The sequence below is a fragment of the Neophocaena asiaeorientalis genome, unplaced genomic scaffold, assembly GCF_003031525.2.
Source record: "Neophocaena asiaeorientalis asiaeorientalis breed wild unplaced genomic scaffold, Neophocaena_asiaeorientalis_V1.1 scaffold322, whole genome shotgun sequence".
Lineage (NCBI taxonomy): Eukaryota > Metazoa > Chordata > Mammalia > Artiodactyla > Phocoenidae > Neophocaena > Neophocaena asiaeorientalis.
Genome location: NW_020185329.1, coordinates 2,226,754 through 2,254,586, shown reverse-complemented (window position 1 = coordinate 2,254,586; position 27,833 = coordinate 2,226,754). Strand labels below are relative to the sequence as shown.

Below are 27,833 nucleotides of genomic sequence, written 5' to 3'. Positions count from 1 at the left end.
AAGGGAAGACTGTCTGTGGGCTCTCCCCACTCCTGGGACAGCCCCCAGCTGCCCACAGAAGGGATGGGAATGGATGACACAGAGACTCATCCCCCAAACCCGTCTCCCCAGCTTCAGACAAAAGAGGGTGGTCCCAGCAGAGCTGGAAGGAGATTCAAGCTGGACTGGATTTCAGGATGAGCCTCTGGCCTCTGGCCTTCATCTTGCCTCCTGCCTCCTCAATATGAAGGAGCGAGGAAAGCCCGCCACTTACACCTTTCTCTTCACCCGTGGCTGATGTCAACGAAGGAAATTTCCGTTAGCGTGGCTAACATTTTTGAGCGGTAAGCGTCTCATTCTTTAGGTGCTAAGTGCATTATGTGCATTATCACATTTAAGGTAAGGTGCTTCCATTGCTTCCATTGTTTAGATAAGTAGGCAGATTCCAAGGTCAAGCGACTTGCCAGGGTCAAATGGCTTGCGAGGAGGTGGGTCAGCCGTTCACCCCAGGTGGCCTGGCTTTCAGCTCTACTCCATGCTCCTCTAGGGGCGGGTGGCTCCATTCAGTGGTGAGCAGGTCTGGCCCCCCCCACCCCGCCCCTCCGCAGGCTCCCATTTACTCCCATGAGCCTCTCAGGCCATGGTTCTCATGCGGAAAGTGGGTGGGTATCAGATTTGCCTGAGAACTTTTCCAAAATGTCCCTGTCCTCTCCCTTCTCCGGCTTGTATCAGGATAGGCTTGCGTGAGGCGCACAGCACATAAGTGGCAAAAGCTCCCCCATTGATTCCAGTGCTGTCCCTGCCGGTCCCCAGGCCTGCCACCCGGGGACCTGTGCCCATCAGGCCCCTGGGAGAAGCAGCCTCAATCCCATCTCATGTTTTGAAGGAGCCCCAAGGCTGCTGCGGCTTCTTGCACCTTTCCCATAGACCAGAGGTTCTGCCCATTTGCAAGCCGGGCAGAAGTGTGCAGATGTGACCACATAATCACACACACCCAGCACCAAAAAGCATGGGGCAGGGGGTGCAGAGATAGAGGATTCAGCCCGCAGAGATTTAACTTCTGGCCCCCATGCCTAGCCCAGTGCTCCCCTCACCTCACCAAGCCCAGCCCATAGCATGGACTGGAGTTATTCCACCTACTTGTGCGTAAATGTGAACGTTTCCGTAATTAAAAATTGGGTTTTATTCCGAATGGTTTGCAGTAAGGATCAGATGAAATACTGGATGTCATGTGCTTTGCCTGTGCAGGCGTGAGGCCTGACAGCCGGATTATCTGGCTCATCTCTTAATTCTCCCTGGAAGAGTGTCTGGTGGAAGCTCAGGGCAACAGCCCTTACTGGGAGGAAAGACACGGAGGCCCAACGAGAGTCACAAAGTCATGCATCTGTGGGGCAGGGACAGAGGGGCCTGAAGTTTACACAGGGTGGTTATTTTGTTTGTTTGTACGTTTGTTTTGGTTGAAGGGGGGGTTCTGTAAGAAAAAGAATACAAAATAACAAAAACACAATTAAAATGAGTACAAACCTGAAAATTTATCTAGAATGAGGAAAAAAGCATACTAAATTACAAATATTAAAAAGCCGGGGCTTCCCTGGTGGCACAGTGGTTGAGGGTCTGTCTGCCGATGCAGGGGACGCGGGTTCGTGCCCCAGTCCGGGAAGATCCCACACGCCGCGGAGCGGCTGGGCCCGTGAGCTATGGCCGCTAGGCCTGCGTGTCCAGAGCCTGTGCTCCTCAACGGGAGAGGCCACAGCAGTGAGAGGCCCGTGTACCGGAAAAAAAAAAAAAAAAAGCCAAGAGGGGACTTCCCTGGCGGTCCAGTGGTTAAGACTCCGTGCTTCCACTGCAGGGGACATGGGTTCGATCCCTGGTTGGGGAACTAAGATCCTGCATGCCACACAGTGCAGCCAAAAAAGAAAAAGGGAAAAAAAGCCGAGAAGTACCACAAACATCACAAAATCCAGAAAAATAACATAACATTTTAATTAATTTCCAGCCCAATCTATCTCTATTGTACTTCTTTTTTTTTTTTTTTAATTTATTTGGCTGTGCCGGGTCTTAGTTGCGGCACACGGGATCTTTAGTTGCAGCATGTATGTAGGATCTAGTTCTCTGACCAGGGATCGAACCCGGGCCCCCCTGCATTAGGAGCGAAGAGTCTTAACCACTGGACCACCAGGAAAGTCCCTCTACTGTATTTCTATCTTTTTTTTGGCTGTATACTCTTTGAATACCTTTTCCTGAGACAATTCTGTAACTGTTTTGTTCTCCACAGAGAAAATGGAAAGATAGCCTAGTCTTTCCTCTAACGTGGCTGATCCAAACTTGTGTTTTGATTATGGATAGTTTAGAAAATGTTCACATTCACAAATTATTATTGGTATTGGCATGTAAATGTTTGGGATTGTTGCTAAATTTGGGGAAAACCTCTATCAGTTTCTTTTGTATGTAAACTATAGGAATTCAGGGCATTTCAAGTTTTCTTGTTCAAATCAGCCAAAAAATTAAACACCAAAAATCTGATAAATTCTATTTCACGTGATTCCCATTTTGAAAAAGAGTGTGTATTATGTTAAAAAAAATCATTATTCCTGAAACTTGTTAAAGATGGTCAGGAAGACTTTATTCAAGGGGGGCTGGCTACTACAATGGGGTTTGTAGAAGGGAGAGAGATCAGGCTCAACTCTGAATACAGCAAGGAAAGTGGGATTTATAGCCAAGGAACAGGGTGTTGGTCAGTGGATGGAAAATTACTAAGTGGAAGCATCAGGGGGAGGGCTTTCTTGCAGAAGGCAGGACAGGGTGATCAGACATCAGTGGGGGATGCTGGAGGACGAGGGTGATCAGATAAGGAGGGGCAGATTCTGGCTAAACTGACTGATGTAGTAGGATTCTTGTTAAAACTGGGCAATGCAGAGACAAACACAGAAGCCCAATAGTGAGGGCCCAGTTGATAAGGGAATTCAGAGGAGCCTGACTAGGGTTTGGTCAAGGAGAGAATCTTTATCAATTCTAGGATTGCACTTCCATTTTGAATAGGAATTGATAAGAACAAAAGTTTTTGATTTTATGCATTTGAAGATCAGAAGAATGCTCCCCCGACTAGCTTCCGGCTTCATCATTTCAAAGTTTATTCTCCTACAGTGCCCACGTGTTCACAGCCCAGCCTCAGGGGGACACACTTAGTGTGATACAATCTCTGGCCCTGCACCTTTCACAGTGAGCCACAGGAATGTTCTCAGTAGCCATTTCTACACCAGCATGACCAGCAATGAGCTAATGACAGTCAGTCCTCCATATTCTCAGGCTCCACATCCTCAAATTCAAGCAACTGCTGATTAAAATATTTGAAAAAAATTTTCCAGAAAGTTCCAAAACGCAAAACTTGAATTTGCCACACACCCAGCAACTATTTAAATATATTTTATTTACAGCTATTTACATAGCATTTAAATTGTATTAGGTATTATAAGTGATCTGGAGATGATTTAAAATATATGGGAGGATGTTTGTAGGTTATATGCAATTACTACACCATTTTATGTAAGAGATTTGAGCATCCCCACGGATACAGAGGGATGACTGTATACATGAAGTGACTGCAAGCCCTTCTTCCACCACATTCTGATTTACTTGCCACATGTTTGTTGAGTGCCTGCTGTGCACTCCACCCTGGTCAAAGTGCTGAAAAAGACCCTTAGTGCAACTGCAAGGCAAGCAAAGACTACCTCTAAGTATCACTAGAATTTCGATTTTCACCACCCCAACTCCTGAGACTCAGAACATCTCACCTAGATTTGCAGGGACCATCTAATAGGACATTTTATCCCCACGTTATCTTCTAGTGTGTCCTGCACTCAGCTCTCAAAGGACCTAACTGCATCAGATACATAGCACAGTGTCTGGCATACAGATAGGGCTTAATAAATGATACTCGACTGAATGAATGAATCAGCAAATGAGTATCACTCCCTTAAGGACTCCATAAGGCTTCCTACTGTGATAATGCTTTTCTGTGAGTTTTGCAGTTTCAGATACTGTATTCTGTCCTCTCATCCCCACAAATAGGCTGTTATCTGTCCAATTATCAGTCCTAGTTTGGCCCAGCAAATAGTCATTTGCTGACCTTGTCATTGCCATTGTAGTGACCATCAAACCTAAACAGTCTACCTGACTTTCAAGGCCTTCTACAATCAACCCCACCCTAAATATTTATCTAGACTCTTCCCTCTTACCCCCTCCCTAGTTTACTGTTTCAGCAAAGAAAGTAGCCTCGGACTTCCCTGGCAGTCCAACGGTTACGACTCCGTGCTACCAAAGTGATGGGTACAGGTTTGATCGCTGGTTGGGGAACTAAGATCTCACATGCTGCACGGTGCGGCCAAAAAATTAAGAAAAAGTAGCCTCACACATGTAAGAGACACATTTACTTTACTTTAACATGACGTTGACTGTATTTTAAACAGGTCGATTGTAGAAAAGTTGGGAAAACCAAAACGAACCAAAGCACAGTACAAACATTAATGTTCATTTTCTTGCCATCTCTTTTCAACGAACACACGCTTAACTTTCCGCTTTCAGCGAAATGGAGAGCACAGCATTTTGCAACACGCTCTCTTCTCTCGGTGATAACACATTGCCTTCTGCCTCCATGTCTTCGCCTATAGATACACAAATCTGAGAGGTGAAAGGGACCAGAGCAGGGCAAGGGGTCTTCGTTAACATGCAGAGAAGAGAGTGCCTAAGAACCAGCTTCTGCATTTAAATACCCCTGATGAGTGGGAACCTCTCCCTCCCAAGGCAGCCTGTCCACTGGGGGGCGCTTCTTCGACAGTGCTTTCATTCTTGGTGAGCAGAGACGGGCCTCTGGGAGGCTCTGTGTTCTAGTTCTGCTCTCTGGAACACTACAGGAGAGCCTACACGTTCCTCCTGTTAGCCTGTCCACTCTTCAAAGACTGATACAGCATGAACCCTTTTCTAGGTTCAACAATCCTGAACTCCCTTCATCTTAGGTATCCCCTGAATTCCCATTCTCACCATCATTCTTCTCAGTCATACTATTAAACTATGCCATTCAGGGAAAATTACAGGTATCTTTTAGGTACATCTTCCTGATCTTCTATAATTTTCGGATTCTCTACCATGAGCTTATATTATCTCACTGGAAAAAAACATTTAACATAAAATGTCATTTCTCTGCTCTTCTGTTGTTATTTTTTGCTCCTAATTAGCTGAATCCTGAAGTGTCACAATGACTCTACTGTGTCCTCCCTCCCACCACGTGTTCCGCTGGCTGTTCAGTGGCTGGACCAGAGTCCCGTGGCTGCCGCCAGGGACAGAGCTCCAGGTTGACAGCCATCCACTGGTCCAGCTCTTGGGGCAAAACTGTTCATACTGTTACAGACCTCACCTCACTCTGCCTCACCTTGCTCACATGCCTCTCTCATGTCCACACGGACAGCAAGGGAAGCTTCCTTCAGTGCTTGCCAAGATAACCTTTGCTTTTCCTAACATGCTAACAATAAATATGTTGAATGATTGAAAAAAAATCCTTTGGTAATGGGGATTTGGGTTTGACATGATTTAATGAATTAATTCTGGAATGAGTATGGTCCTCTGTAAAGTGCTCCCAGACCATCTGTTTAATAATTCTAGAATGCTGTTGAGTGACATTAAGCTTATGTCCCAAGAACCATATTATTCTCCCTTTGAAAATCAGGACATTTTGCTCCCTCTGGCTGGTTAGCCCTTCTTCTCTTCTCTAACCCATCCTACAAGTCCTGTCTCTTCAGGCCAATCAGGATCATTCAGTGGCTTCACCCTTTCCTGAACTCCTATAATGACTCATAACCAGAAGCAAGCAGCAGCAATAGCAATAGCTACCACTTTTAGAGCTTGTCCCGTGCCACACACTTGGCTAAAAGACTTTACATCCTTTATCATGCGTAGCAATTAATCACTATATCATACTTTTGAATATATATAAACTTTTAATCACCTGAATAACAGGTGCTATTATCACCCCCATTTAGCAGATGAGGAAACTGAAATTTAGAGAAGTTTAGGTTCCTGTGTTGCTCAGTGTCCCTTAGCTGGTGAACAAGCTCAGGTTTGTCTGGGTCCAAAGTCTGAGCTCTCACGTCCTATCCCCCAGATATTAGCACCTGTGTTACACAATTTAGCCCTTCACGTTGTACCATACTCTTATAGTTTTCTGGAACTTTGGTCTTAATATTTCTGGCACCTCCTGGGCAGCACCTAACATGGCCTTAGGCACAGTCAGTGGGTCCTTAGCAGCTAACTGGTCTTTCTTGTACACTGCCCCTGGTTCTGTCCCCTGCTGGGAGCTGGCAGCATCCGTCACCTCCATGGCCAGCCGCTGGGAGAAGCTGCCTTGGAGGGGGCTGGGCAGGGAGGCACCAAGGGCCCAGCTGTCTCCACCTCTCACTTCAGGATGAAGAAGGGACCACATCACAGAAACCAGAGGGATGTGCCCAGCCCCCTAAGACCCTAGGAGGATGACACTCTCAAGTTTCCACCTTCTGTTCTCGTCCACTGAGCCTCTAAGGGCCTGAGGCCTCAGCTGACAATTCTGATAATCTAATTCTCAACAAGGCCTTCCTGGCCAGTAATTGAATCCTGTGTTTTCCTCCCAACCCAATCAGGGGGCCTTACCCGCACATCTGCTCAGCAAAACACTGGGCCAGTCTTGGTGGGACAGGCAGAGGCGTGCAGACCCTCCTCAGACTCCAGGTGCTTCTGTTCCAGGTGCCACAGGTGCAGGCCTGACAACAGGACTGAGTGGCACATCTGGGATGCTGTCCTTTGCAGGACAGTCACTGTGCTTAGGAGGGCTTCAAGGACGCAAGCCCTGGAGTGTGTCTGTGGAGGAGGATGGACTGAAGGCAGGATTCTGATAGGGAGGAGAGGGAGGCATGGGCCAAGGCCTGGGGGTGGGAACATGCATGACACATTCAGAGACAAGAAGTCAACCCGCCTGGACGGGACTTCACGGCCTTCAGCCAAGGAATGACTCTAAGATGCCCAAACCGTTATCAGGAAGTATGTGTGTGGTGGGGTGCAGAGGCGGGGCGCCACGGTGTCAAAAGCCCGCTCTGACCATGCCTATCTCCAGCCCTCTGTCTACAGAACAAAGAGGAAACCTACTGGTAGGGCTAGGTGTAGGGGGTTCCCCAACTCTGGACACAGACCACCCAGTTCGTCGAGCCCAGAAACGGGCCATTTCCTCACCTCCAAGTCCTGCCTATTTCACCATCTTGACAGGTCTTCTATCATCCCTCTGGCAGGCGGGCCACCGTCACATATGACCTGTGTGGTGGCGACGGGCCCCCTCCTTGACTACTCTCCTCCAGGCATGTTGTTCTCTAGCACATTCTCCACACACATCTCCACACGCCTCCCCTGCACTGACACTCTCCAGTGGCTTCCCAGGGCCTTCAGGTCAAGAGCATGGCGATAACGCCTTCTGCGGCTTTGTTCCCCCATCTCTCCAGTGTCACGTCTTGTCACACTAAGCTCCCAAGATATGGGGTCGCTGTGAGGATTAAGCACATCCAAGAAACCTCACTTCTTACTGTTGGGATGACTTGCCTGAGGTCACACTAGCCAGTAAGTGTGCAGTGTGAGTCACACCCAGATGGCTTGTCTCCAGAGCCCAGCTTCTTCAAACTAGATTACGGTCCCTTTGGAAACTTCTATGGGCACCAGGAACCCCCATCAGCCCTCCATCCCAAGTTTACACACAAGCCCCCACTGCATTTAAGGTTTCTGCCTACATGGCACCTCCTCCAGGAAGCTTTCTCAGATGCCCCACCCCATAGGTTTGGCTGGGGGCAGTGGTTGCCCTACTTTGCTACACATTGGAGTCACCTGGGAATCTTTTTTCAAACTACTGATGCCTGACTCCCACTCCCACATGTGATCAGATCGGTTCTGGGTGCCCCCAAGATGACTCTAAGGTACGGCAAAGTCAGGTAACTGCCGGCAGTCGCTCTCGAATTGGAATATGCATCAGCATTGGCAGGAGGGCTTATTAAACAGATAGCCAGTCCCACCCCCAGTTTCTGATTCCATATACCTGGGTTAAGACCTGAGAACGTGCATTTCTAACAAGTTCCTGAGCTCTGCTGCTGCCCCGGGATCATGCTTGGAGAGGCCCTAAGCTAAGGAGTCCTCCAGATACCCACGTGTTCCCAGAGTGCTCAGTGATCATCACCACCTCTGCACCCATCACATCTGTTGTCATCGTCTGTGTGCTTCTTGGCCACCTTGGCCAGGCCAGGAGCTTTCTACTCCATTATCTTCAGTGACAGGTGTCAACACTTGTTAAATCAATGAACCCACGACACACCGGGCAAGCTTTGACTGGCACTCTGCAGCCATCCTTGCTTCTGAGTGGGAAAGGAGCTGTTATTATAACCAGTGCTGTCTTTTACTGAGCACAGAGGGGTGGAGTAAGTCATTCAGGCCACAGACGGAGAAAAGGGCAGAGCTGGGATCACACGTGGCAGCCCCAGGCCCACACTTTCAACGGCTGTACCGAGGGGTCCTTTCCTAGGTGACCCCTAATCTCCCCACCCCCCGCTGTCCCCACTCCCCCATCTTAGATTCCCAGTGAGTTTCGGAGTATAGGTCTCCATCTATTGGTAGGTGTGAGCGGTATTTTTCAAATGATCTAATCCAGGACAGAACTGAACAAACTAGATCAGAATGCACCCAGGTAGTAAGAGTAAGTATTGTTTAGCAAAATACACGTGCGCGCAGACCTATACTGGGTCGTGAGGTAAAATGCATGTCTTACTGTGGATCATGGTCCAAAAAGTCTGCAAATCCCTTTCTTAGAGGCAGAGTCTCCATCAAATCTCCATCTGCGGCTCTCAGCCCGAGAAGAGCTAGGCCGGCCCCTGCTGGGCACTGCCAGTATTGCACCAGGAGCCTCCCCGCCGTGAGCTTGGGGGTGGCCTGGCTCTGACTTGGTGAGTAGGTGTGGAAAGCAGCGTCAATTGCCTCATGGGAGTTCAAAATACAAAAAAAAAATTTCAATAAAAATTGTAATGAAATGTTATCAGTTCCACAGTGTCTTCCCTGTGCTCTGACTGCTCTCATCTCCCCAGGGAGAGCGGAAGCTCCTGGGGGCACGCTGGGACCTTGCGTCCCACCCGAGACACTGGTGAGGTGCGGTGCTCCACTCCCACGTGCTGACTGATCGGCCAGTACTGAAGAAGGAAGTTGTCTAGGGTCACCAAACACTTAGCTAATAATTCTGAGCACCCAGGCAAGAAATGGGTTGCAAAAGCAGAGGGAGACGTGGCATCTAGAACATATTAAGTAGCTACTATGAGGCAGATATTCATAGATCCTATTTCATCAAGTCTTTGTTCCTCCCTTATTATCCTCACTTTACAGACGAGAACACCGGGGCTTAAGATCACGAGGCTGATGAGGAACAAGTTCCAGAAGCTGGGCCTGCTGAATTCTAGGCCAGCACACCTGGAGACAGAGGAGGAAGTCGAGGTAATTGGACCCTTTTCCCAGCCGGGCCTCTTCTTCGCCTCTAGCTTTGCTCCCAGCTTCTCCCTGCACTGTCGCTGGAGGAGCTGATACCTTACAAGGTGACACAATAGTCTTAAAGCATGGGGCTTTCCTGGTTTAGAGTGAGTCACTGTCGTGGGTTTGGGCATAAATCTTAGAGGTCCCCAAACCCTCTAAGACTGAATTTGCAGTCTTACAGAAAGCACATTTTCACAATTTTAAGCCATAACCATTTTCTGCTGGAGGATGAATCTGCCTAAGAGAAGCATTCTTGTCTACTGTGCACCAGGATGATTTGGGCTACGCCTGTTTGGGAGCTCAGGAGGGCTGAGTATACGGGCGGAGAAGGATTTGGAGATGAGGGCAGTTTGCAGGAGACAGATGAGGAGCAGGGAAGGCAAGAGGAGGAGTAAGGCGCTTACCAAATGGCGCAGGTGTGGGCACTGCAAGAACCCAGACGCAGCCACACGCCCAAATGCTTGGTGTGGGGTGATTTCTGCAGAATGAGAGAAGGAGTTCATGTTCAAGCTTAAATCCACGGCAGAACAGGGCGTGCACATACAGACACAGGAACCAAGAGACAGAGGTGACCCCCAAAACCTAAAACCCAAGTCCGTAAACATCTTGAAGGGAACTTGGGATTTCCACAGGCATTCCACAGAGGACGGGCTCAGCTGACATCCTGGGGGGACCTGAGTACCCTCAATAGCCTTGTGCTCACCTCTGTAAACTACCAGGCAAGAAAACAGACAAACTCCCCAAGGAGACTTTTTTTTTTTTTGGCTGCACCATGCAGTGTACGGGATCTTAGTTCCCTAGCAGGGATCAAACCTGTGCCCCCTGCAGTGGAAGCACGGAGTCCTAACCACTGGACTGCCAAGGAATTCCCCAAGGAGACTCCTTCGGGAGAGCAGAGCAATACAAATCGCAATGCACTAAACGACCGTATATCATCAATCAACAAGTAGTTATTCATAGCCTGTAACCCCACTACCTCTCCCCTGCAGATGGCCCTTTCCAAATCCCTACTTGTTCTTTATCATCAGCATCTACAGGGTGTTTGTCTTTCCAATATCTTCTTAAGCTCTTCCTCCACTCTATAGCTCCTTGTAGCTCATCCCAACACCCCTTCCTTTTTGTTCATCTCAAAGCTCCTGGAAAGAGTCTGTCCTTGTCTTCACTAACTGCCGTCCAGTCCTCCTTTCCTGACTCCAAACTGACTTCTGCCCCCATATTGCTGATGAAACTACATTAGTAAATGTCCTTGTTGCTAAACTAAACGGACGATTATCAGTTCCTATCTCTCCTGCCCCTCTGTAGCACTGACCTGCTGGCCCTTCTGGCTCTAGGAAACTCTGGCTTTCACAGCACTGTTCTCTCCTGGTTTTCTTCCTACCACAGCTCCTTTGCAATCTTCTCAGAACAGTTTCTTAACCTCAGCACTATTGACATTTGGGGTTGGACAATTCTTTGTTATGGAGATCTGACCTATGCATTGCAGGATGTTTAGCAGCATCCCTGACCTCTACTCACTAGATGCCAGTAGTAGCATCCATCTCCCATCCCCGACCTCGACATTGCAGACAACTAAAAGTGACCTCAGGCGTTGTCAAATGGCCCCTGGATGAGAACCACTGCCCTAGAAGGGTGCCTTTCTTCCACTGGCCTCTTTTTATTTTTTGGAGGAGGGGAGGGGTGGCTGTGGTTTTTATCTGCCACCTTATGCTAACATGTAAGTCTACACCTCCAAAAGTCATACGGCCGCTGCCTGATGCCTATTTCCACTGGATGTCTCTACAGCATGTCAAGTTCAGAGTGAACTCAGCCTCTTCCTCCTTGTCTTAGTTTAGATTCTCCCAGAAGCAGAGCCTGAGACAAGCACTCAGGTGCAGGCAGTTTAATTAGGAGGTGGTCTCATGAAACAGGAGGGAGGAATGGAGGAGGGAGAGCAAAGGAGGAAAAGCCAGTATCAAAGGTCCAACATCAAAGTCACTGCTGTGAGCAGTGGGGGCTCAGTTCCACTGGGCTCTCCTAAGAAGCATGCAGAATGCCTCCCAGAATTGTCTAACCACCACCGCAAAAAATGTGAGGCTGGGCATTTACCCCCCAGCTAGGACAGGTGAGGCAGGCACATCCACCCACTGGCTCCCATCCTCCATGACAGAGGGTTGTTCCAGGGCCATTAGCTCCCCCAACTTCTGGCCTGTGTTTGTGCTATGCAAGCCAAACAGACCCCTGTGGCTTTGAAGAAGGCTCTAGAATAGATATCAGAATGGTGCGCATATGTGCTTAAATTCGGGGTGCTGTCAGCATGAGTCTAAGCTCACAAAGAACTATCACGGCTGCAGCTAAAATCAGAGACTGATGAAGGGGATGCAAGGCAGGGCACCCCCAATAGTCTATTCAATCTGCCCTCTGCACCACTCGGATCCACTTATGCCCCCACATTAAGTCTATTCAGTCACTGAGGCCTCAAGGTAGTGGCCAGCCGTAATTGTTCCAATGAAAATGCTTTGTACCGGAGAGTTAGTGGGACAAGTTACAACCCAACTCACAGCTGCAGCAGGTCTAGAGGCTGACACTGCTGATCATGGTCTTCCTTCTCCACTACCTATTCCAGATTTTCCTCATTGTCAGCTGGTCTAGGTTGCTTGCCTGATGGGGTGACACAGATCTACATCCCTGACGGCTGAGACCTCAATGGACTTGGCCTTGTCAGGCCATAGTTGTTGCAAGGGCCTGTTCTTCTGATGTCACCAGGCATGGAAGCCCTGAGTTCTAGACATATTCCTGAGTGAATCTCCTGAGTTCCAGACATCCTCTCACCTGGTACAAGTGGACCACTGAGAGTGATGGGGAGAGGGACCAATTCTACATCCACCTTTGATTCCTGGACCTGTGTATTCTGGCAACTGGGGACACAGTGCCATAGATCAGCTCTATTCTGGATGACAGCACCTAACCCTAGTGTCATCCTTGAGCTGGGACAATAGCTGAGGTTTTTTGTTGTTGTTGTTTTCATGGAAAACATTAAAAAAATTATTGAAAATTAGCAATAAAGATTTCTTAATGTTAAAAAACACAATTTTCCCCAATAAACTGCTACGTTAATGTGTAACTTTATACCAAAATTAAAATTTTATGCATAAACTAAATGAGGTTTTTAATTGATGTGAATGTGTTTCAGTGCAGGGTCAATAGATGTCTTCATCTTACAGATGGTTCCTTTCTCCACTGTTGTAAGTAGTGAGGGTTGGTCACCTTCCAAGCTGAATCTTATCTGACATGAAATCTGCACAAACTACTTTCCAAGTTTAACCACAAGGTAGCAAGTTAGCTCTTTCTAGATGTATTTATCTTACTGCACAATGACTTGCATTTTATGGCTTCTAAATGAGGCATCTGTGACCAGGAAATCCAGCTCAGCGACAAGGGAGACAAACTCTTATACCTATCCCTGCTGGTGTTAGGGAGAGTCAAGGTTTATTACACGGGGCTGACATGTCAGAGACTCAGGGCAAACGCAGAGAATCTTCTCAAGCCCTAAGTCTGGATCCACTAATGAATGGGCTGCAGCCTGGTGAGTTGTCGTAACTCCTCACATCTCTTCTTCATGACCTTGTCGCCATCTGTAAAATACAGCCTTGCCCACTGATAGAGAAGTTCCAAAGACACCATAAGATCCTTGGCATCTGGGTGCTCAGGATGTACACAGCATCATGATTTCCTTCCTCAACTGGTTATGAAAAAAGACAGCCTCCAAAACATTAGCTGAGTTTCTTACAAACCATTCCATCATCCTGTTAGGTCCACGGCTTCCAGCGATTTGGTATATACCAGACCTGTGGATTCTGTGATCACATACCCGTTGTCACACTTCCTTTGCTGTCAGATGGGCCTCTTAGTCAGATGTGATGTTATGAGGCAGCATATGTAAATAAATCAGGTACTTTGTGAACCCTCAGATGAACGCTAGAATAGGTATCAATCCCAGGAAGGTGGATTCGCTGCTCTTTCCAAGGTGGAAGGGGCCAAATGTAATGAACTGTCATCAGGTAGCTGGCTGGTCAAGGACTCAGGGCCTGTCTCTGTGCTGACAGACCAGTCAGCAATGGCAGTGACCAGAGCCACCTTGAGAGGGAGCTCACACTGTTGGGCCCATGCCTAGCCTCCATGCTACCCTATTCGTGGGCTCATCGTGCAAGCCCCGGATGGCTGAGGTCAAGGCTGACCTCCACAGGGCATCACGCTGTTCAGCACCTCCTCTGTGCTGGGTGCTCTCTGACAAACATTAGCAGAAACGTAATAAAGACCCACACGCTTTGTGCCCACTCCCATAGGATCACTCACATGCCGCTTCCCCAGACCTCCTTGTCTCTCTTCTCTTTTTCCTTTCAGGTCTGACCGACCAACCAAGCCCTTTGTCACTGCTCAAAATACATATCCTTATGGAATACAGACTTCTCCCTCTAGACCACACTGATGGACAGGTATACTTCTAGAAGTTCTGCCCACTGGGAGAGGTTCCATTAACCACTGTCCTTCGGGGCTACCCTGACTGGGGCTTTCGTCAAACCAGCAGCCTGTTTTTGGCTAACACCAACACATTGAACCAGGCCTGGGATCTTTCTTCCTCTAGCAGCTGGTCACAAGAAAATGATTGGTGTGAACTGTACGAGAGTCATCTATACAACAGGGGGGTTGCCGTGGAGGTCTGAGGGAGAAGCCTGTGCAGCTAGCCTATTTGTGCGGCTTCCTTGTGCCCCCTGGCCTTTTGCCCAGTCCTAGATGTACGACTTTCATCTTAGACTGGACCGTCATTGGGCCTGCCTGGATTCATAATGTGAATGGTACAAAACCCAGCTCATGATGAGCAGTTGATGTTTTGGTCACTTGGTGTTGCATGGTCAGGGCCCAAGAGCAAGCTGGGAGCTGCTTTACAAATGGTGAATAGCTCGCTGCTGCAGAAGGCATAGCCTTGCTCCAAAGCCTGTAGGATCCATAACACACCCCTCCTATTGGGGCTTGCCAGAGACTCCACACTGTACTGTAATCCACCAGGAATGCTTCTAGCACCACTGGATTTGCCGTATCATAATGGTCCAAGCAGCAACGCAGCTTGCATTGTAGCCTGGGTTTGCTGCAGAGCCCTTCCTTGCTCTAAGTCGCTCAATGAATGGGCGGGAACGGTACTTCCAAATATGGTATGTATTGTGTCCCAAAGCCAAAGAGGTCCACCAAGTGCTACGTCTCCTTCTTAAGGGAGAGAGTACAAAGTGCAATAACCTGTCCTTGTCTTAGAGGTCTATGACATGGGACACCCAAAAACCTCTGCTACATTCTCCACACCTGATCCCTTTTCTGCATTTCCTACTCAGTGGATGTAATAACCTGGGAGCCTCTCTTCCTGACTCCTCCTCCCTCACTCACATGCTGAGTACCCCCAACACTCCATAACCAAGTCCTCCAGAGTCAATCTCTTAAAATTTTTTCATTCTGACCTCTCCTCCCTTTTCTCCTTCCCACCACCTGATACAGCCTTGTTCTCTTATCTGTTCAATTCCTGCAGAAGCTTCCTAATCATATTCCCCACTTCCAATTCCATTCTCCTCTAATTCACTCCCCATTTTACTGCCAGGAGGAGCTGCTCTTATTCCTCCCCTCCATACAATACTTTAGTGTTCCCGTCATTTCAGAGGTACAGCTCCACTGCATGTATGTGTTTAGAAGTTCATTTTCTGCCTCAAAGTGCAGGCTTTTAGAGAGTAATATACATGTTCTATTAGTGGAGACGAACAGCTAGAGCATCTGTGAGATGTTAGTGAGGCATTCAAGGCCCTTTGCCTCATGGCTCCCAACTATATCTCCAGCTTACTCCCCACCATTCACCCCCTTTCCCCCAAAATGCAGTTCCTCTATGAGCCATGCTTTCTTTCTCACTTCCATGCTTTCTTTCTCACTTCCATGCTTTGCCTGAGCTTCGGAACAGCACCACCCACACCCTCCACCTTCTACCTCCTCTGCCCTCATAGTTCCTACCCATCCTGCAAACTTAGCTCACCATCACCTTCTGCAGGAGCTCTTCCTCCATTTGCTCACTCCACCCCAAAGCTGGCTCAGGGAGCCTTCTTTTTGCTCCCACTGCATTGAGCTCTGTCTCAGCACTTGTCAGGCTTTGTGACAATGGTTTGTTACACCAAAGTTACTTGAGGGGGAAGACTGACTTCCAGTCACCTTTATGTCCCTGGAGTCTGGCCCAGTGCCTAGCACATAGCAAGTATTTAGTATTTGCTGAACCAGTGAAATCTGCATCCTACACAGGCAGCAAACTGGCAGCCTGCAGGCTAAATCAGGCCTGCAGACAAGTTTTATTTGGCCCACACAGTCCCTGGCTGAGCTAGATCAAATAGGATTGATTTAGGTTACAGGGCTGGTGAGACTGATGACACGAAATTGGCCTCTATTCTCTTCAGTTGACTGTCTAGCCAACCAGCGAGATGTACTCAGGCAATACACGAGACCAAGGATGGGAACTGATCACAGCTCCCTGAGGCATCCTCTGTCCCTTACAACAGAGATGCACCTGGAGCTTGGTAGTCTCAGCAGCCTCTACAAAATAAGGGTCAGTTCACTGGGCCACCCCGGGCTCGTCGCTTTTTATCCCATTCCTGAAGGACTGAAGGGAGTACTCCTGTACCAATAGTTCTATTCAAGCTGTATACTCAGGAGGTCCGACCATGGCCACACAAGAGTGTCTACAAATCAGAAATTTCACATATACGTTTTTAAAATCCAGATGTCTTTTCTAGAAAAATCCACAGATCTGGCAACATCAAGCCTGTATTCTCTCATGACAAGTCACAGTTCTCCCCTTTGGACAAAGCATATATATGCTCTCTCCAGTGTGCCACAGTCCCCCACTTGTCTGGCCCAATGTGTTAACTTCCATTACAGCCTTGCTTCCACAGTCAGTTGGGTCTCAAACTTCTAAAGTGCTTTGAATCATCCTATACTATTCTATTACCTCATTTGATTGCCCCACGCCACCACAGTGGTAGGCCTGCAAGTGGCAGGCCCTTCAGAAATGAAGAAGTTGAGATCCAGAGAGGAGGATGACCTTGGTAGGTCACACAGCTTGTTAGCAGTTAAGGCAGACCTTGGGACATTTTATTTTTCACCACCCCATGCCAGTTATCACATAAACAAACTGTTGATTGCTTTCTCTGAAGTATTTCACTTCTGAAAAAAATGCTGTGAGGGTTTAACTTTGCTGCTGTAAGACTGTTAGTAGCCTACAGACAAGTTTTATTTGGTCTACACGCTTTCCGGCTGAGCTAGCCAAACAATGTTGACTGGTGCAAAGCTGGTGAGACTGATGGCGTCGACTGATGGCCCCCATTCATTTACTCCTTATGACAATCCCATAAAGCGGGTACTCTCATCCCCATTTTATGAGTTAGGAACTAGAGGCACAGACAGGTTAGGTGAATGCAAGACTGACTCTCTGACAGTATACACTACTTTGGTTCTATCAGTTGTTAAAATAATGCCACATTTCAATCGCAGTTGGCAAAGAGCCCCTTCCCGGAGCTGCCTGGAGTGCCCTTCCCACCGCCCTGGTCGCTCCCCAGGATCTGCAGTCTAGCGATGAGAGGGTAAATCCCATACCTGCCACAGGAGGTTGTGCCAGCCCTACTTCCAGTGCTAATTCTGATTGGTTGGTGCCTGTGCTGAAGGTTTTGCATATTTCATCGCTGAGTGAAAGGTTCACATTTTTGATGGTATACAGTTTTAACGTCACAACAAACGAATGTACTCTGCCAAGAGCCCAAAGAGCTAATCAGTAGAATCCAGCCGTCTACTTTGGGAAGTGGAAAATTACCAACTGGATGAAAGAGGAGAGGTACTACCCAGCACTGCATAAAACTAAGGTCCTAACGTGTTTTCTGCCTCAGCACCCCTGAAGGACACCACAAACTCTCAGCAGTGACACCGACTCTCAGGGGCTGGCAACCGAGAGAGCGTGTGAGTAGTTAAAGCAGAATCTCCCAGGCGGCAGGGGCGCACCTAGCGAGACGCTGCCCCCACTCTAACCCCACGTGACTCACTGCCCAAACGGTGCAGTCAGGGCCACTCTAGCAGGATGTCAGCTATCAGGAATGGTCTCTCAGGGTGGCTGTAAATTTTCTGGGCAAAAACCAGGGGCAGGTCCCAGGAGCTCACAGGAAATGGTCCTGACCTTGCCTTGAGGGCAATCACTTACATTTCAGTGGGGAAGGGTTGGTTTCTTTCTGAAAAATCTTCACCCTCAGCAAGCCATACCTCTCTCCACAGAGGGTAGATCCCCTCCTAAAATTGCATCTCAGGGTCAGGGCAGGCCACACCCAATGAGAAAGTTGGTCATGCCTGGCTTCAATTACTGTCATGTTGGTCTCCTGAGTCCCTTTTCAAAGCTGGGTTGAAACTTCCTCATTATGCCCCAACTATCTAAATCCATTTTCTGCAGTGTGCCTGCACCCATTCATGCCAAGGTCTTAGCAGCTTAAAGCATGGTAACCTCAGGTAATTGGGAATTTTTTTTAGTAACAGCTTTAGTTAGATGTAATTCACATACCATAAAATTCACCCTTTTAAAATGTGTAATTCAGAGTGCTGCGCCATCACCACTATGGAATTTCAGAATATTTTCTTCACCCCCGCAAGAAGAAACCTCTTACCCATTAGCAATCACTCCCTCCTTTCATCTCCCCCCAGCCCCTGGCAATCATTATTATTTGTTCCTATAGATTTGTTTATTCTGGACATTTTCTATAAACGAAAGAATATGTGGTGGGGTCTTTTGTAACTGGCTTTTTCCATATGTTTTCAAGGTTCATCCATGTTGTAGCATAAAGCATCATCAGCTGATAGACATCTGGGTTGTTGCCTCCTTTTGGTATTATGAATAATGCTGCTATAAACATTTGTGTACAAGTTTTTGTGTGGACATATGTTTTCATTTCTTTTGGGTGTATACCTAGGGATAGAATGGCTGAGTCACATGGAAACTCTATGTTTAACCATTTGAGAAACAAATTGTTTTCTGAAGCGGCTGGACCATTCCCATCAGCAATGTCTGAAGCTTCTGATTTCTCTACTTTCTTACCAACAGTTGCTGTTATTTGACTTTTTGATTCTAGTTATCCCGGTAGGTGTGAAGTGATATCTCATTGTGGTTTGGATTTGCATTTCCCTGATGACTAACGATGTTGAGCATCTTCTCATGTGTTATTGACCAGCTGTATATCTTCCTTGGAGACACGTCTATTCAGATTTTTTTAATTGGGCTTTTTGTCTTTTATTATTGAATTGAAAGAGCTTTTATATATTCTAGATGCAAGTCTCTTATCAGATATAGGATTTACAAATATTTTGTCCCAATTCCACAGGCTGTCATTTTACTTTCTTGATGGTATCATTTGAAGCACAAAATTAATTTTGTTGAAGCCCAATTTATCAAATTTATTTTTTGTTGTTGCTTATGGTGACATATCCAAAAAGTACTGAGGGCATCTAAAAGGAATCAGCTTCAGATCTTACTCATTTCCACTAATACCATCTGGAACGTCATAAAGAGCTTTTATTCCTTCTGCTTGAGACAGAGAACAATTTTTATTATGAAATATTTAAGATATACATAAAGGTACAAATAATAACATACATCTGTGTCCCCACTACCCAGCTTAAGAAATTTTGCCAGTGAAGTTGAAGTCCCCGTGACCCCTCCTTACCTCCCTCTCCAGAGGCAACCATTAGTCTGAATTTGGTGTTTATTGTTCTCATGCATTTCTTTATACTCTTATTATGTGTGTATCAATTTTTTACCAATATGTAGTATTGTTTTGTCTTTTTGAACTCCATATAAATGGCATCATGTAGTACAGATTCTGCAACTTGCTTTTTTTCCACTCCAGTGTTGAGGTTTATCCATGTTGATATAACTAATATAAGTGTATAAATATTGCTCTAGTTCATTAATTTTCACAGTGGCTACACCTTCTATAAACACAATGTTTATCCATCCTATAGATGAACATCCATGTTGAAATAGCCAAAAACTGGGGGAAAATGACACTAAACATTTCTGAGCATGTAAACCAGTTTCTCTAGAACCAGGGCTTTCCATTTCTTTTTACTGCAACCCACAGTAAAAATAAATAAAATACATTTTATATCTTGACCCTACGTACACATACATGTCTGTGTGTAGATGTTTATCAGTATATAACAAAAGTATCATGTAACAATATTGTCTCCTGTTATTTCTATGTTGTTAATATTTCCTTAAATAAACAAAAGATGGTTTACAGACACTGAACTGATTTCATGACTTCCCTACCTAGGCTACCACAACAATTTAAAAGTTGCTCACGGGTATCATCCCAGATAGTGTAACTACTGGGTCATGGGTGTCTTAGTCAGCTCCGGCTGCCACAACAAAATACTACAGAGTAGGTGGCTTAAACAACAGGCTTTTTTTTTTTTTTTCTCACAGTTCTGGAGGCTGCAAGTCCAAGATCAGGGCGCCAGCATGGTCTGATTTGGATGAGAGCCCTCTTTCTGGCTAGCAGACAGCTGCCTTCTTACTGTGTCTTACATGTCTCCTCCTCTTCTAATAAGAGCGCTAATCCCATCATGGGGGCTCTGCCCTTAGGATCTCATATAAACTTAATTACCTCCCAAGGGCCTTACCTCCACATAACATCACACTGGGGAGCAGAGTTTCAATATATGAATGGGAGGGAGGGGAAACCCAAACCTTCAGTCCGTAGCTTGAGGTATGCACATATTCAGCTTTTTACTAGACAATTCCACTGTTTTCCAAAATAATTGTAGCAAATTATGCTCATACAAGAAGACAAGTGAATTGCCAATGTCCTGCCTCCTTACTGGATTTAAATGTATTCTTATCTGATTCTGCCTATGTGAAATGGTGTCCTGTAATGTAAGTTTGTATTTCCATAATTAGTAGTGAGCCTGAGCATCTTTTTTATGTTTACTGACCAACCACATTTTCCTGTTCCATAAACTATGAGACAGGGAATCTATCTACGGGAAAAGTTTCCAAGGCCATTCCTGAGCTTGAGTTGAGAGGCATATGCAGGTGTGTGGTTCTGATGTTTAAATCTGTGACCACTTGCCCAAGAAAAAAGGGAACCAATCAAACATTACCTTCTCAGGAAGACTTCTTCCAATTCTTCTCAGGCCAGAACAAAGCAGAATCAGCAGCAATAACAATGAAGGAAAAACCAGGTGGAAAAAAGAGGCTTTGTTTTTCTTAAAGCTAAAAAGTCCTAATTTGGACCACAGAAAATATCTACTCTTGCTAAGTCGAGCTATGTAAATCTGGATATGTTATTCTTCTGTTCTCAGTCTTCCAATCTGCAAAATCAGGATAACAATCTGTACCACTTCTTACCCCCATGTGAAAATTTTGAAATACATATTCTTTTAAAACTTTGAAAATAAAGAATTTGTAGAAATTCAAGGTTTTGTGGGCGTTAGTCATCCAACGCCTTCCAAAACTTAAGTGAGATGATAGAACTGTAGTCCTTTAAACAGCTTTCTGGAGTAAGCCACTCTCCTCAATTCCTGCCTGAAAAGCGACGGCTCTGCAGAACAATGAATTATTCCCTTAAATAACACAGTCCTGTCTTTCAGTCTCAGAAAATAAATCTTAGAAATTCTCCATTTTAAGGCGTAGAAATCAAATCCCTTAGCTGTCAGACAGTCTTTCTCTGGAGTCTCCTGCTCTCTGGTTCAGGCTTTTTAAACATCAGTCCCTCTACCCTCTGGTCTGATTTCCCTCCTGTTGCAGGTGCCAAGATCCATCCTATAGTCACACTTGCTTGCTTTAGACTCAAGCACAAGAGTGAGGGCTCAATGGTGCACGACACTTCACCCTCCCACTCTTAGGACAGAGCAGCCACGGGAAGGAAACAGAAATGACTCCTTCGAGGTGTCAATTATCAAAGCACAAAGGAAAAAACTGGTACCAAATAGTTTCCTTTACCAAAGAATAAGAAGTTAGATCAACAGAATTTACAACCAAGAGGTGTTCCCACCCTGAAGGTCAGGATCTATGAGCAGATCACACAAGCTGCTGCCACCACCTTCTTTCTGAGGGTTGACTTCACTGCCAGCACTCGCTCTCATCCTTTACTAACATCCACCTACCAAATGGGATCTCAAGGCTTGGCAGAAAGGAAAGAAAGAAATGGTGAATCCTCATCACACAAAGGGATCCTTGCCTAAAGCCATCTCCATCTAGAAGGCATGCTACCCGCAAAGTAGCACAACGGCAGTTGAATTAAGCCAGCAGTGTTACAACCTCTGTTGGGCTAATGGATGCTCTTGCCACATCACTATCATGTTCATGACCATCACCTGCATCTTTTTCTGAGCGCATTGCTCCTTCCAATATTTGACACTGCCTTCTTTTGCTCCAGGCATATTCTCCCAGACAAAGCTCCACTGTATAGCCCAGGAACTTCTCTAATTCTGTAAATCACTGCTCTCAAACACGGAGTCAAGAAAGTAAAGAAAATCATACGTACCAGTGACCTAGCAGGATCACTCCGTAGATCAGCAAAATTAAAACAAAACCTAAACCTAGAAGAAATTCACCTTACTTCAATTGCAAAATTGGAGCTGAAGAGATGTTTATGTATTTTGTAAAGATTTATGTAATTTTTCTGTTTGGACTAAAGTTATAAATAGCTGTCATCTACTGTGAAAAACATACAAACAAGGGAAGGCAAGGCCAAAAGCCAGCAAAGAATAGAAAGAGGAAGCCAGAATGAGATTAAGTACTAGCCACAGATTATTTTACTTACTCATGCTTTGTCTATTCTTCAAAAGCAGCGTCCAAGGGCAAAAGCGTTCAAAAACAAGACACTAAGCAAAAAATTTTCTTCTAGAGCCCAAGAAAAGAAGTTTCTCATAGGCATTAACATGTCTAGGTCTCAGATACAAAGTAGTATAAAAGAACCATTTCCCAAAACTAAAAACACTTCCTAACTGTTAACAGTGTACTTCCTAATTGTTAACAGATCTTTTTCCAGTGCAGGTAGGACTAAAAATTTGATGAACATAAAGAGATCCAGGAGTGAATATTTTAATAAACACAGGCTTTACTCTGTCTGGTTCCTCATTCTCCTTTACATGAAGTAAGTTACAAAAGTCATGAGATGTTAACGCAGTAAGTAGTTCCTTTCATTTTGATAACCAAATAAAAACCCTGAAAATAGAACCAAATTAGGAGGAAAGTTCTTCGGGCTATTTTTGAAACACCCTGTATTTGCTTCAACCACGAGCAAAGTGCACACAGTCACAGCATCTTACCCTGGCACGTTGGTCTCTGGGAAGTAACTGTCAGCTGAGTTTTGTTCCCAGGAGCAAAGGGGCCTAGCACTAGGGAGCCTTTCACCAGCTTTGAAATCTCACTGGTTCTAACTGGAAAGGGAAGTGGGGGCTACAGGAAAGCTAATGCAAAACTATTTTTATCTAAATCTAACACACCAAAGGCCACCTGCAAAACATTCTAGGAGTAGGATACAGCTGTTGCTTGGAAAAAATCAGGCAACTTTAACAGTAAGATCTGATAACAAAATATAATTCACTTTCACATCCAAAAGCTAACTTGGGAGCTGCTCCAGGCACCATCTAATTAACTGAAGCAGATGGAAAAAAAAATCCTCAGAAATTATCTTTGTTTAAATACACTCTATTTTATTTTGTCTTAAAATAGTTTAACCTTTATGCTACAGACTTATTTCAAAAAACAGAAAATCTTATCTTGCACCAAAAAATATATATATAACACTCTGTTTTATTATTTTTTTTTCTCCAAAGACCATTAAATACTAAATGGAAACAAAAACTAAATAATGAAAAGAAGAACCAAATTTTGTTTTAAAAACTAGAGTCACACATTTTAAAACATTAATTCTAAGCAATGATTTGTCGTCACTGCATCAAGTCCACGCTCACACTCCAGCAACAGCAGATCTGTTAACCACCAAGTGCATTGGTTCCTAGCCATACAATGGCTAACATTTCATTTTCACGGTAAGAGGAGCAAAAGGCTTCAATGACCTTTGTACTCTTTAAACAACAAAAATATTTCCTAGTTATCCAGTGATTTTTTTTTAAGATCACTACCCTTTAAAACTTGTTAAAAGAATAAGAAGTACGTAGTGTTTTAAATAAAATGAAAAAATACAACAGCATTGGACTAAAATACGTGATTATTTTAAACAAACAGTGCACAATCTGAGGAAGTTTGGTTAGGGCGCAATCATTTTTATATATACATGGAAGTCGCATCATACACATACTGAAAAACAGGGAGGGAGGGAGCTCTTTGCCTTTAAAAAAAAAAAAAACCTTTAAACTGAAAGACAATACTGTGTCCCCAGCTTTTTCAAAAACCTTGTGACACAGTATAAAAAGCAGGCAACAAATTCATTTTTAAATTGCCTATGGTGCTAATCTGCTAAAAGTAACAATGAACAATTGACTAAATTAGCAAATCAGATGGTTCATATTCACAATTGATAATAATAAAAGCAGAATTTATGGGATGCTCAATTGTTACGAATAATGGAGTCCATTCAGTCCGGTCCCTTCCATCAAAATGAAGAGACAACTACTGGCGAGCAATAGCTACGTATCAATATTGCTGTACTGATGCAATAGCTAAGTTACCGCTCTGTGGTTTCCAATTGGGGGAAGGGGGGCACTTAACCAAGTTAGTGCCAAAAACCAATCTGCGACCCAAGTATACCATTTTAGTGGAGATATTACTTTGAAGAGATGGTGAAGCATAAAGTGTCTATGGTACCAAATGCAAAACTTTGGTTAAAAAAGACCCCCTTAAAAGAAATTTTAAATGTCAGAATTTTAAATTTACCACAGAATTTTTTTTTTTTGCGGTACGTGGGCCTCTCACTGTTACCACAGAATTTTATCATTAATACCTTGCCAGAAACCACATCCCTACTCTCCTGGATCTGGCAATGAAAGAAGAGTTGAAACATAGTCTCTCTATAGTTAGTTAGTAGGTGGAAAAGTCCCAACCTAGTAGGGAGAAAAGCTATCTCTACCATCCCTTCCCCTCCCCGCTTTTTGCATATTAATTTTTGTTCTGGTGCATCAAGCCAGATAGGGTGCTGGAAAAGGGACAGGTGAGGGCAAAGTGTAACCCAATATAAAAGCAAAAGGCCAGAAAAGAGCTTGGTTACAACTCCGCTCTCCACTCCCAACCCACAGTGCACACAGCACACCCAAAGAATTCTTGTTAGAGGATGACTGTTAGGGACTAAAGAAAATATGCCCTGGGAAATCCCCTGCTATACTGAATTGGACAAAACATACTGCTAACGTAAGAACAGGTAATGCAAAAATGTTCTTTAAAATGGGGCTCTGCCCTGATAGTGGGGGGAAAATAAGCTGCAAAAACTTCAAGTCATAGAATCCACTCTATTCTTTCCCCAATGATTTTCCTGGAAAATATAGACCAGAAATTGTACATTTCTGCTCTGTCTAGCATTTTAATTCAAGTCAAAAACAACGTGTAACAGTAAAATTCAATAAATTAATTCTAAAGTAAAATGTGAAGGTCCAAGGATACACCAGTAGTGAATCTGCAGAAGGTCCTATTTCGCTCTGGCCTCTGGGTCTTTGGTTTTTGTCTAGAATTGTGGCCACATGAGAGACTTGAGACATGAGGTGCTAAAACTGGAGATTCAAGAACTCTTTAAAAGCCTGATCTATTAAAAGTAGAATGATAGGAAAATAAAAAGTTGATGAAGAACAGAGGCCAGATCAAGTGCGATGTTATCAGAGAAGGTGAAAGAACACATGCTTAAATACACTCCCATGGAAGAGGTATATGGACGAACTAAAGCAGCAGGAAGAAGGGTAAAGAAATAAGCGAGTCTTTACACACACAGGAGACACGGCCAGGCAGCTGGAGCCAGGCAGCCGGACGCACGCACATGCAGTGGGTGTCCTGTTCTCCGCAGCAGCCCCACAGCACCACCACAGCGCCTTAGGCAGAACAGGCACTTGGTATAAATGTGTGTCCGCTGAGTGGAAACTGAAAATGGTAGTTCTCATGCTCGTATGATAAGGAAGAGCCGCCAAGGCATTTGGGAAGGGAGGCAAAGGGCTAGAGCCCCATTATATGGTAAAAATGGAAACAAAAGCAAACAAAAAAGCAGACAAAAACTGTGGAAAAACAAAAGGTGAGGTCTTCTAAGCCAGCATTACTTCACTCCTCCCTGTGCACAGTACATAGTGTTCTAATTCTAGGTATTGCTTGTAAAATAATTCACTAGTAACTACAATGTTATAGTAAAAAAGGTAGTAACTAATGCCACAAAACTCCAACACCGGCATTTCCTGAATTCCCTGACGCTCCTACTACCCTTTGTTATTCCTGTTAGATACTATAAAACCTACAGGGCCATTAATGTGTTTTGCATCTGGCTTCTTATGATGTATTTTGAATTTTCCACTTTTAGAAGGTAGAGGAGAAAAATACTCAAATATAGCAACAGGTCAACTTCAGCTCAAGTATCAAACAGTTGTCATTACATCCTTTACAGAGAGACCAGCTACAGAAGAAGGCACTGCCCTCTCAGATTTTTCAAGTGCCCAAAGCCTTAGAAGTCACACAACTTTTCATATTCTACCTAAGTAACAGGTTCTATGTTTCTCCCATTATTTGAACAAACCAGGGGGATAAAAGGGATCTCTCAATACTCTCCTCAGATGCCCAAACCTCATGGTGGGGTATCTATCTGAAATGCCTCTGCCTCACAAGGAGATATTTTCCAGAGTTATGAATTATTGCAACAAGGAGATCAACTAAGTCACCTTAGCAGTATTTATAAACACAAAGGGTCATGTCAATTATTTGTGTTGTGGGAATTCAGCCAGGAGCAAAGTCAGGAAAGAAGGCAGAAGACTTAAGCTAAAAGAAAAGTAACACTTCTGTCTTCTATTTTTAAGGACAGGTTTTCAATGCACATGCCCTACTAGGTGCCAAAAAGGAACTGACTAATATGTGTGCAAATGCCCTAAGGTAGGAGTGCCAATGGGTGGGCTGACAGTGGTCAAGTCTACATATTAATTTTATTACACAGAAAAATAAATACAAGATTCAAAAACTGAAATCCATTTCACCTGGTAATTAAAATATCATTCTAAAAGGAAGGCAGTTTCCTAAGATTGAAAGTCACCAAGTAAAATGAAGTTGTCTAATAAAATTCATCATTCTCAGATTCCTACTGAGGGAAAGAAGAAATTCTTTTCTCTGTGATAAGTTACTTTCCTAAGTGACTTCTTTTAATTTAAAAAAAAAAAAAAGGGAAGGGGGCAATTTTCCATGAGTTTCAATTATACAAATGCCACAAACAGCTTCTGAAGCTGAAGCTATGACAATGAACTTCCATGTCACAAGGAGGAGGAGGAGTAAGTGGAAGGGAACAGTGCAGAGGAAACACAGTGACATTGCATTACAGTAGGTATTTACGTCTGCTATCCTCATCCAATGTAAGGTCAACAACTTCTGCAGGTGACGCCCAAGTCTGCTGGGGAGTCACAGCAGTCCATGACTGTGTTTGCCGGGTGCTAACATACTGCGTGCCAGAGCCGTGCTTCCATGAAGAAACACTCTGAATCACACCTCCTCGAGGATGAACACACCTGAAATTGAAATGAAGAGCAAAAGCATGGTTAATCCTACAGAAGGCAAAATGGCTTCAGTTGTACTGACCAATACTTTTACTAAGATAAACCTACTAGGCAAGTTCATCAAACCCATAACCAATATCCCTCCCCCTTTTCCTCCTTCCCTCCATGTCTGTCTGTCTCCCCACCTCTCTCAGTTTAGCCTTAAAAATGCCAAGATTTTTGTCTCAGCCACAAAGTCCTGAGTTACGTCTAGATCTGTACTGAAAATGGATAAGATGATGCTTCTCTGAATTCATTTAAGCCCCTGGGGTCTTCAGGATAGGGCAGCATATAAATCCTGAGCAAAATTAAGATGCCCAGACAATCTTAGTCTGAGCTAATGAAACAGTAAGAAATACAAGTGAAACTTGTTCTTAAAATAAGTTCTGTGCCATATTTGTTAATAGTACTTACAAAAACAGAAGTAGTAATATCCCTTTTACAGATTAGATGTCTAAACATCTTTAAGTACTAGGTCATGAGTTAAAGATCAATTTCCCTCAACCTGAAGGTGACAAGAG

General features: G+C 44.8%; 1 protein-coding gene across 3 annotated transcripts in view; it reads right to left on the bottom strand.

Annotated features, from left to right (window-relative positions):
• Positions 1–19,160: 19,160 nt before the first annotated feature.
• Positions 19,161–27,833, bottom strand: part of ARK2N (arkadia (RNF111) N-terminal like PKA signaling regulator 2N) — an 81,749-nt gene continuing 73,076 nt past the window's right edge. For all 3 annotated transcript variants that reach the window (XM_024734683.1, XM_024734681.1, XM_024734680.1), the window contains one exon: positions 19,161–27,285. In XM_024734683.1, the coding sequence (XP_024590451.1) occupies positions 27,096–27,285 (190 nt within the window). In that variant the 3' untranslated portion in view covers positions 19,161–27,095. The remainder of the gene's footprint in view (positions 27,286–27,833) is intronic.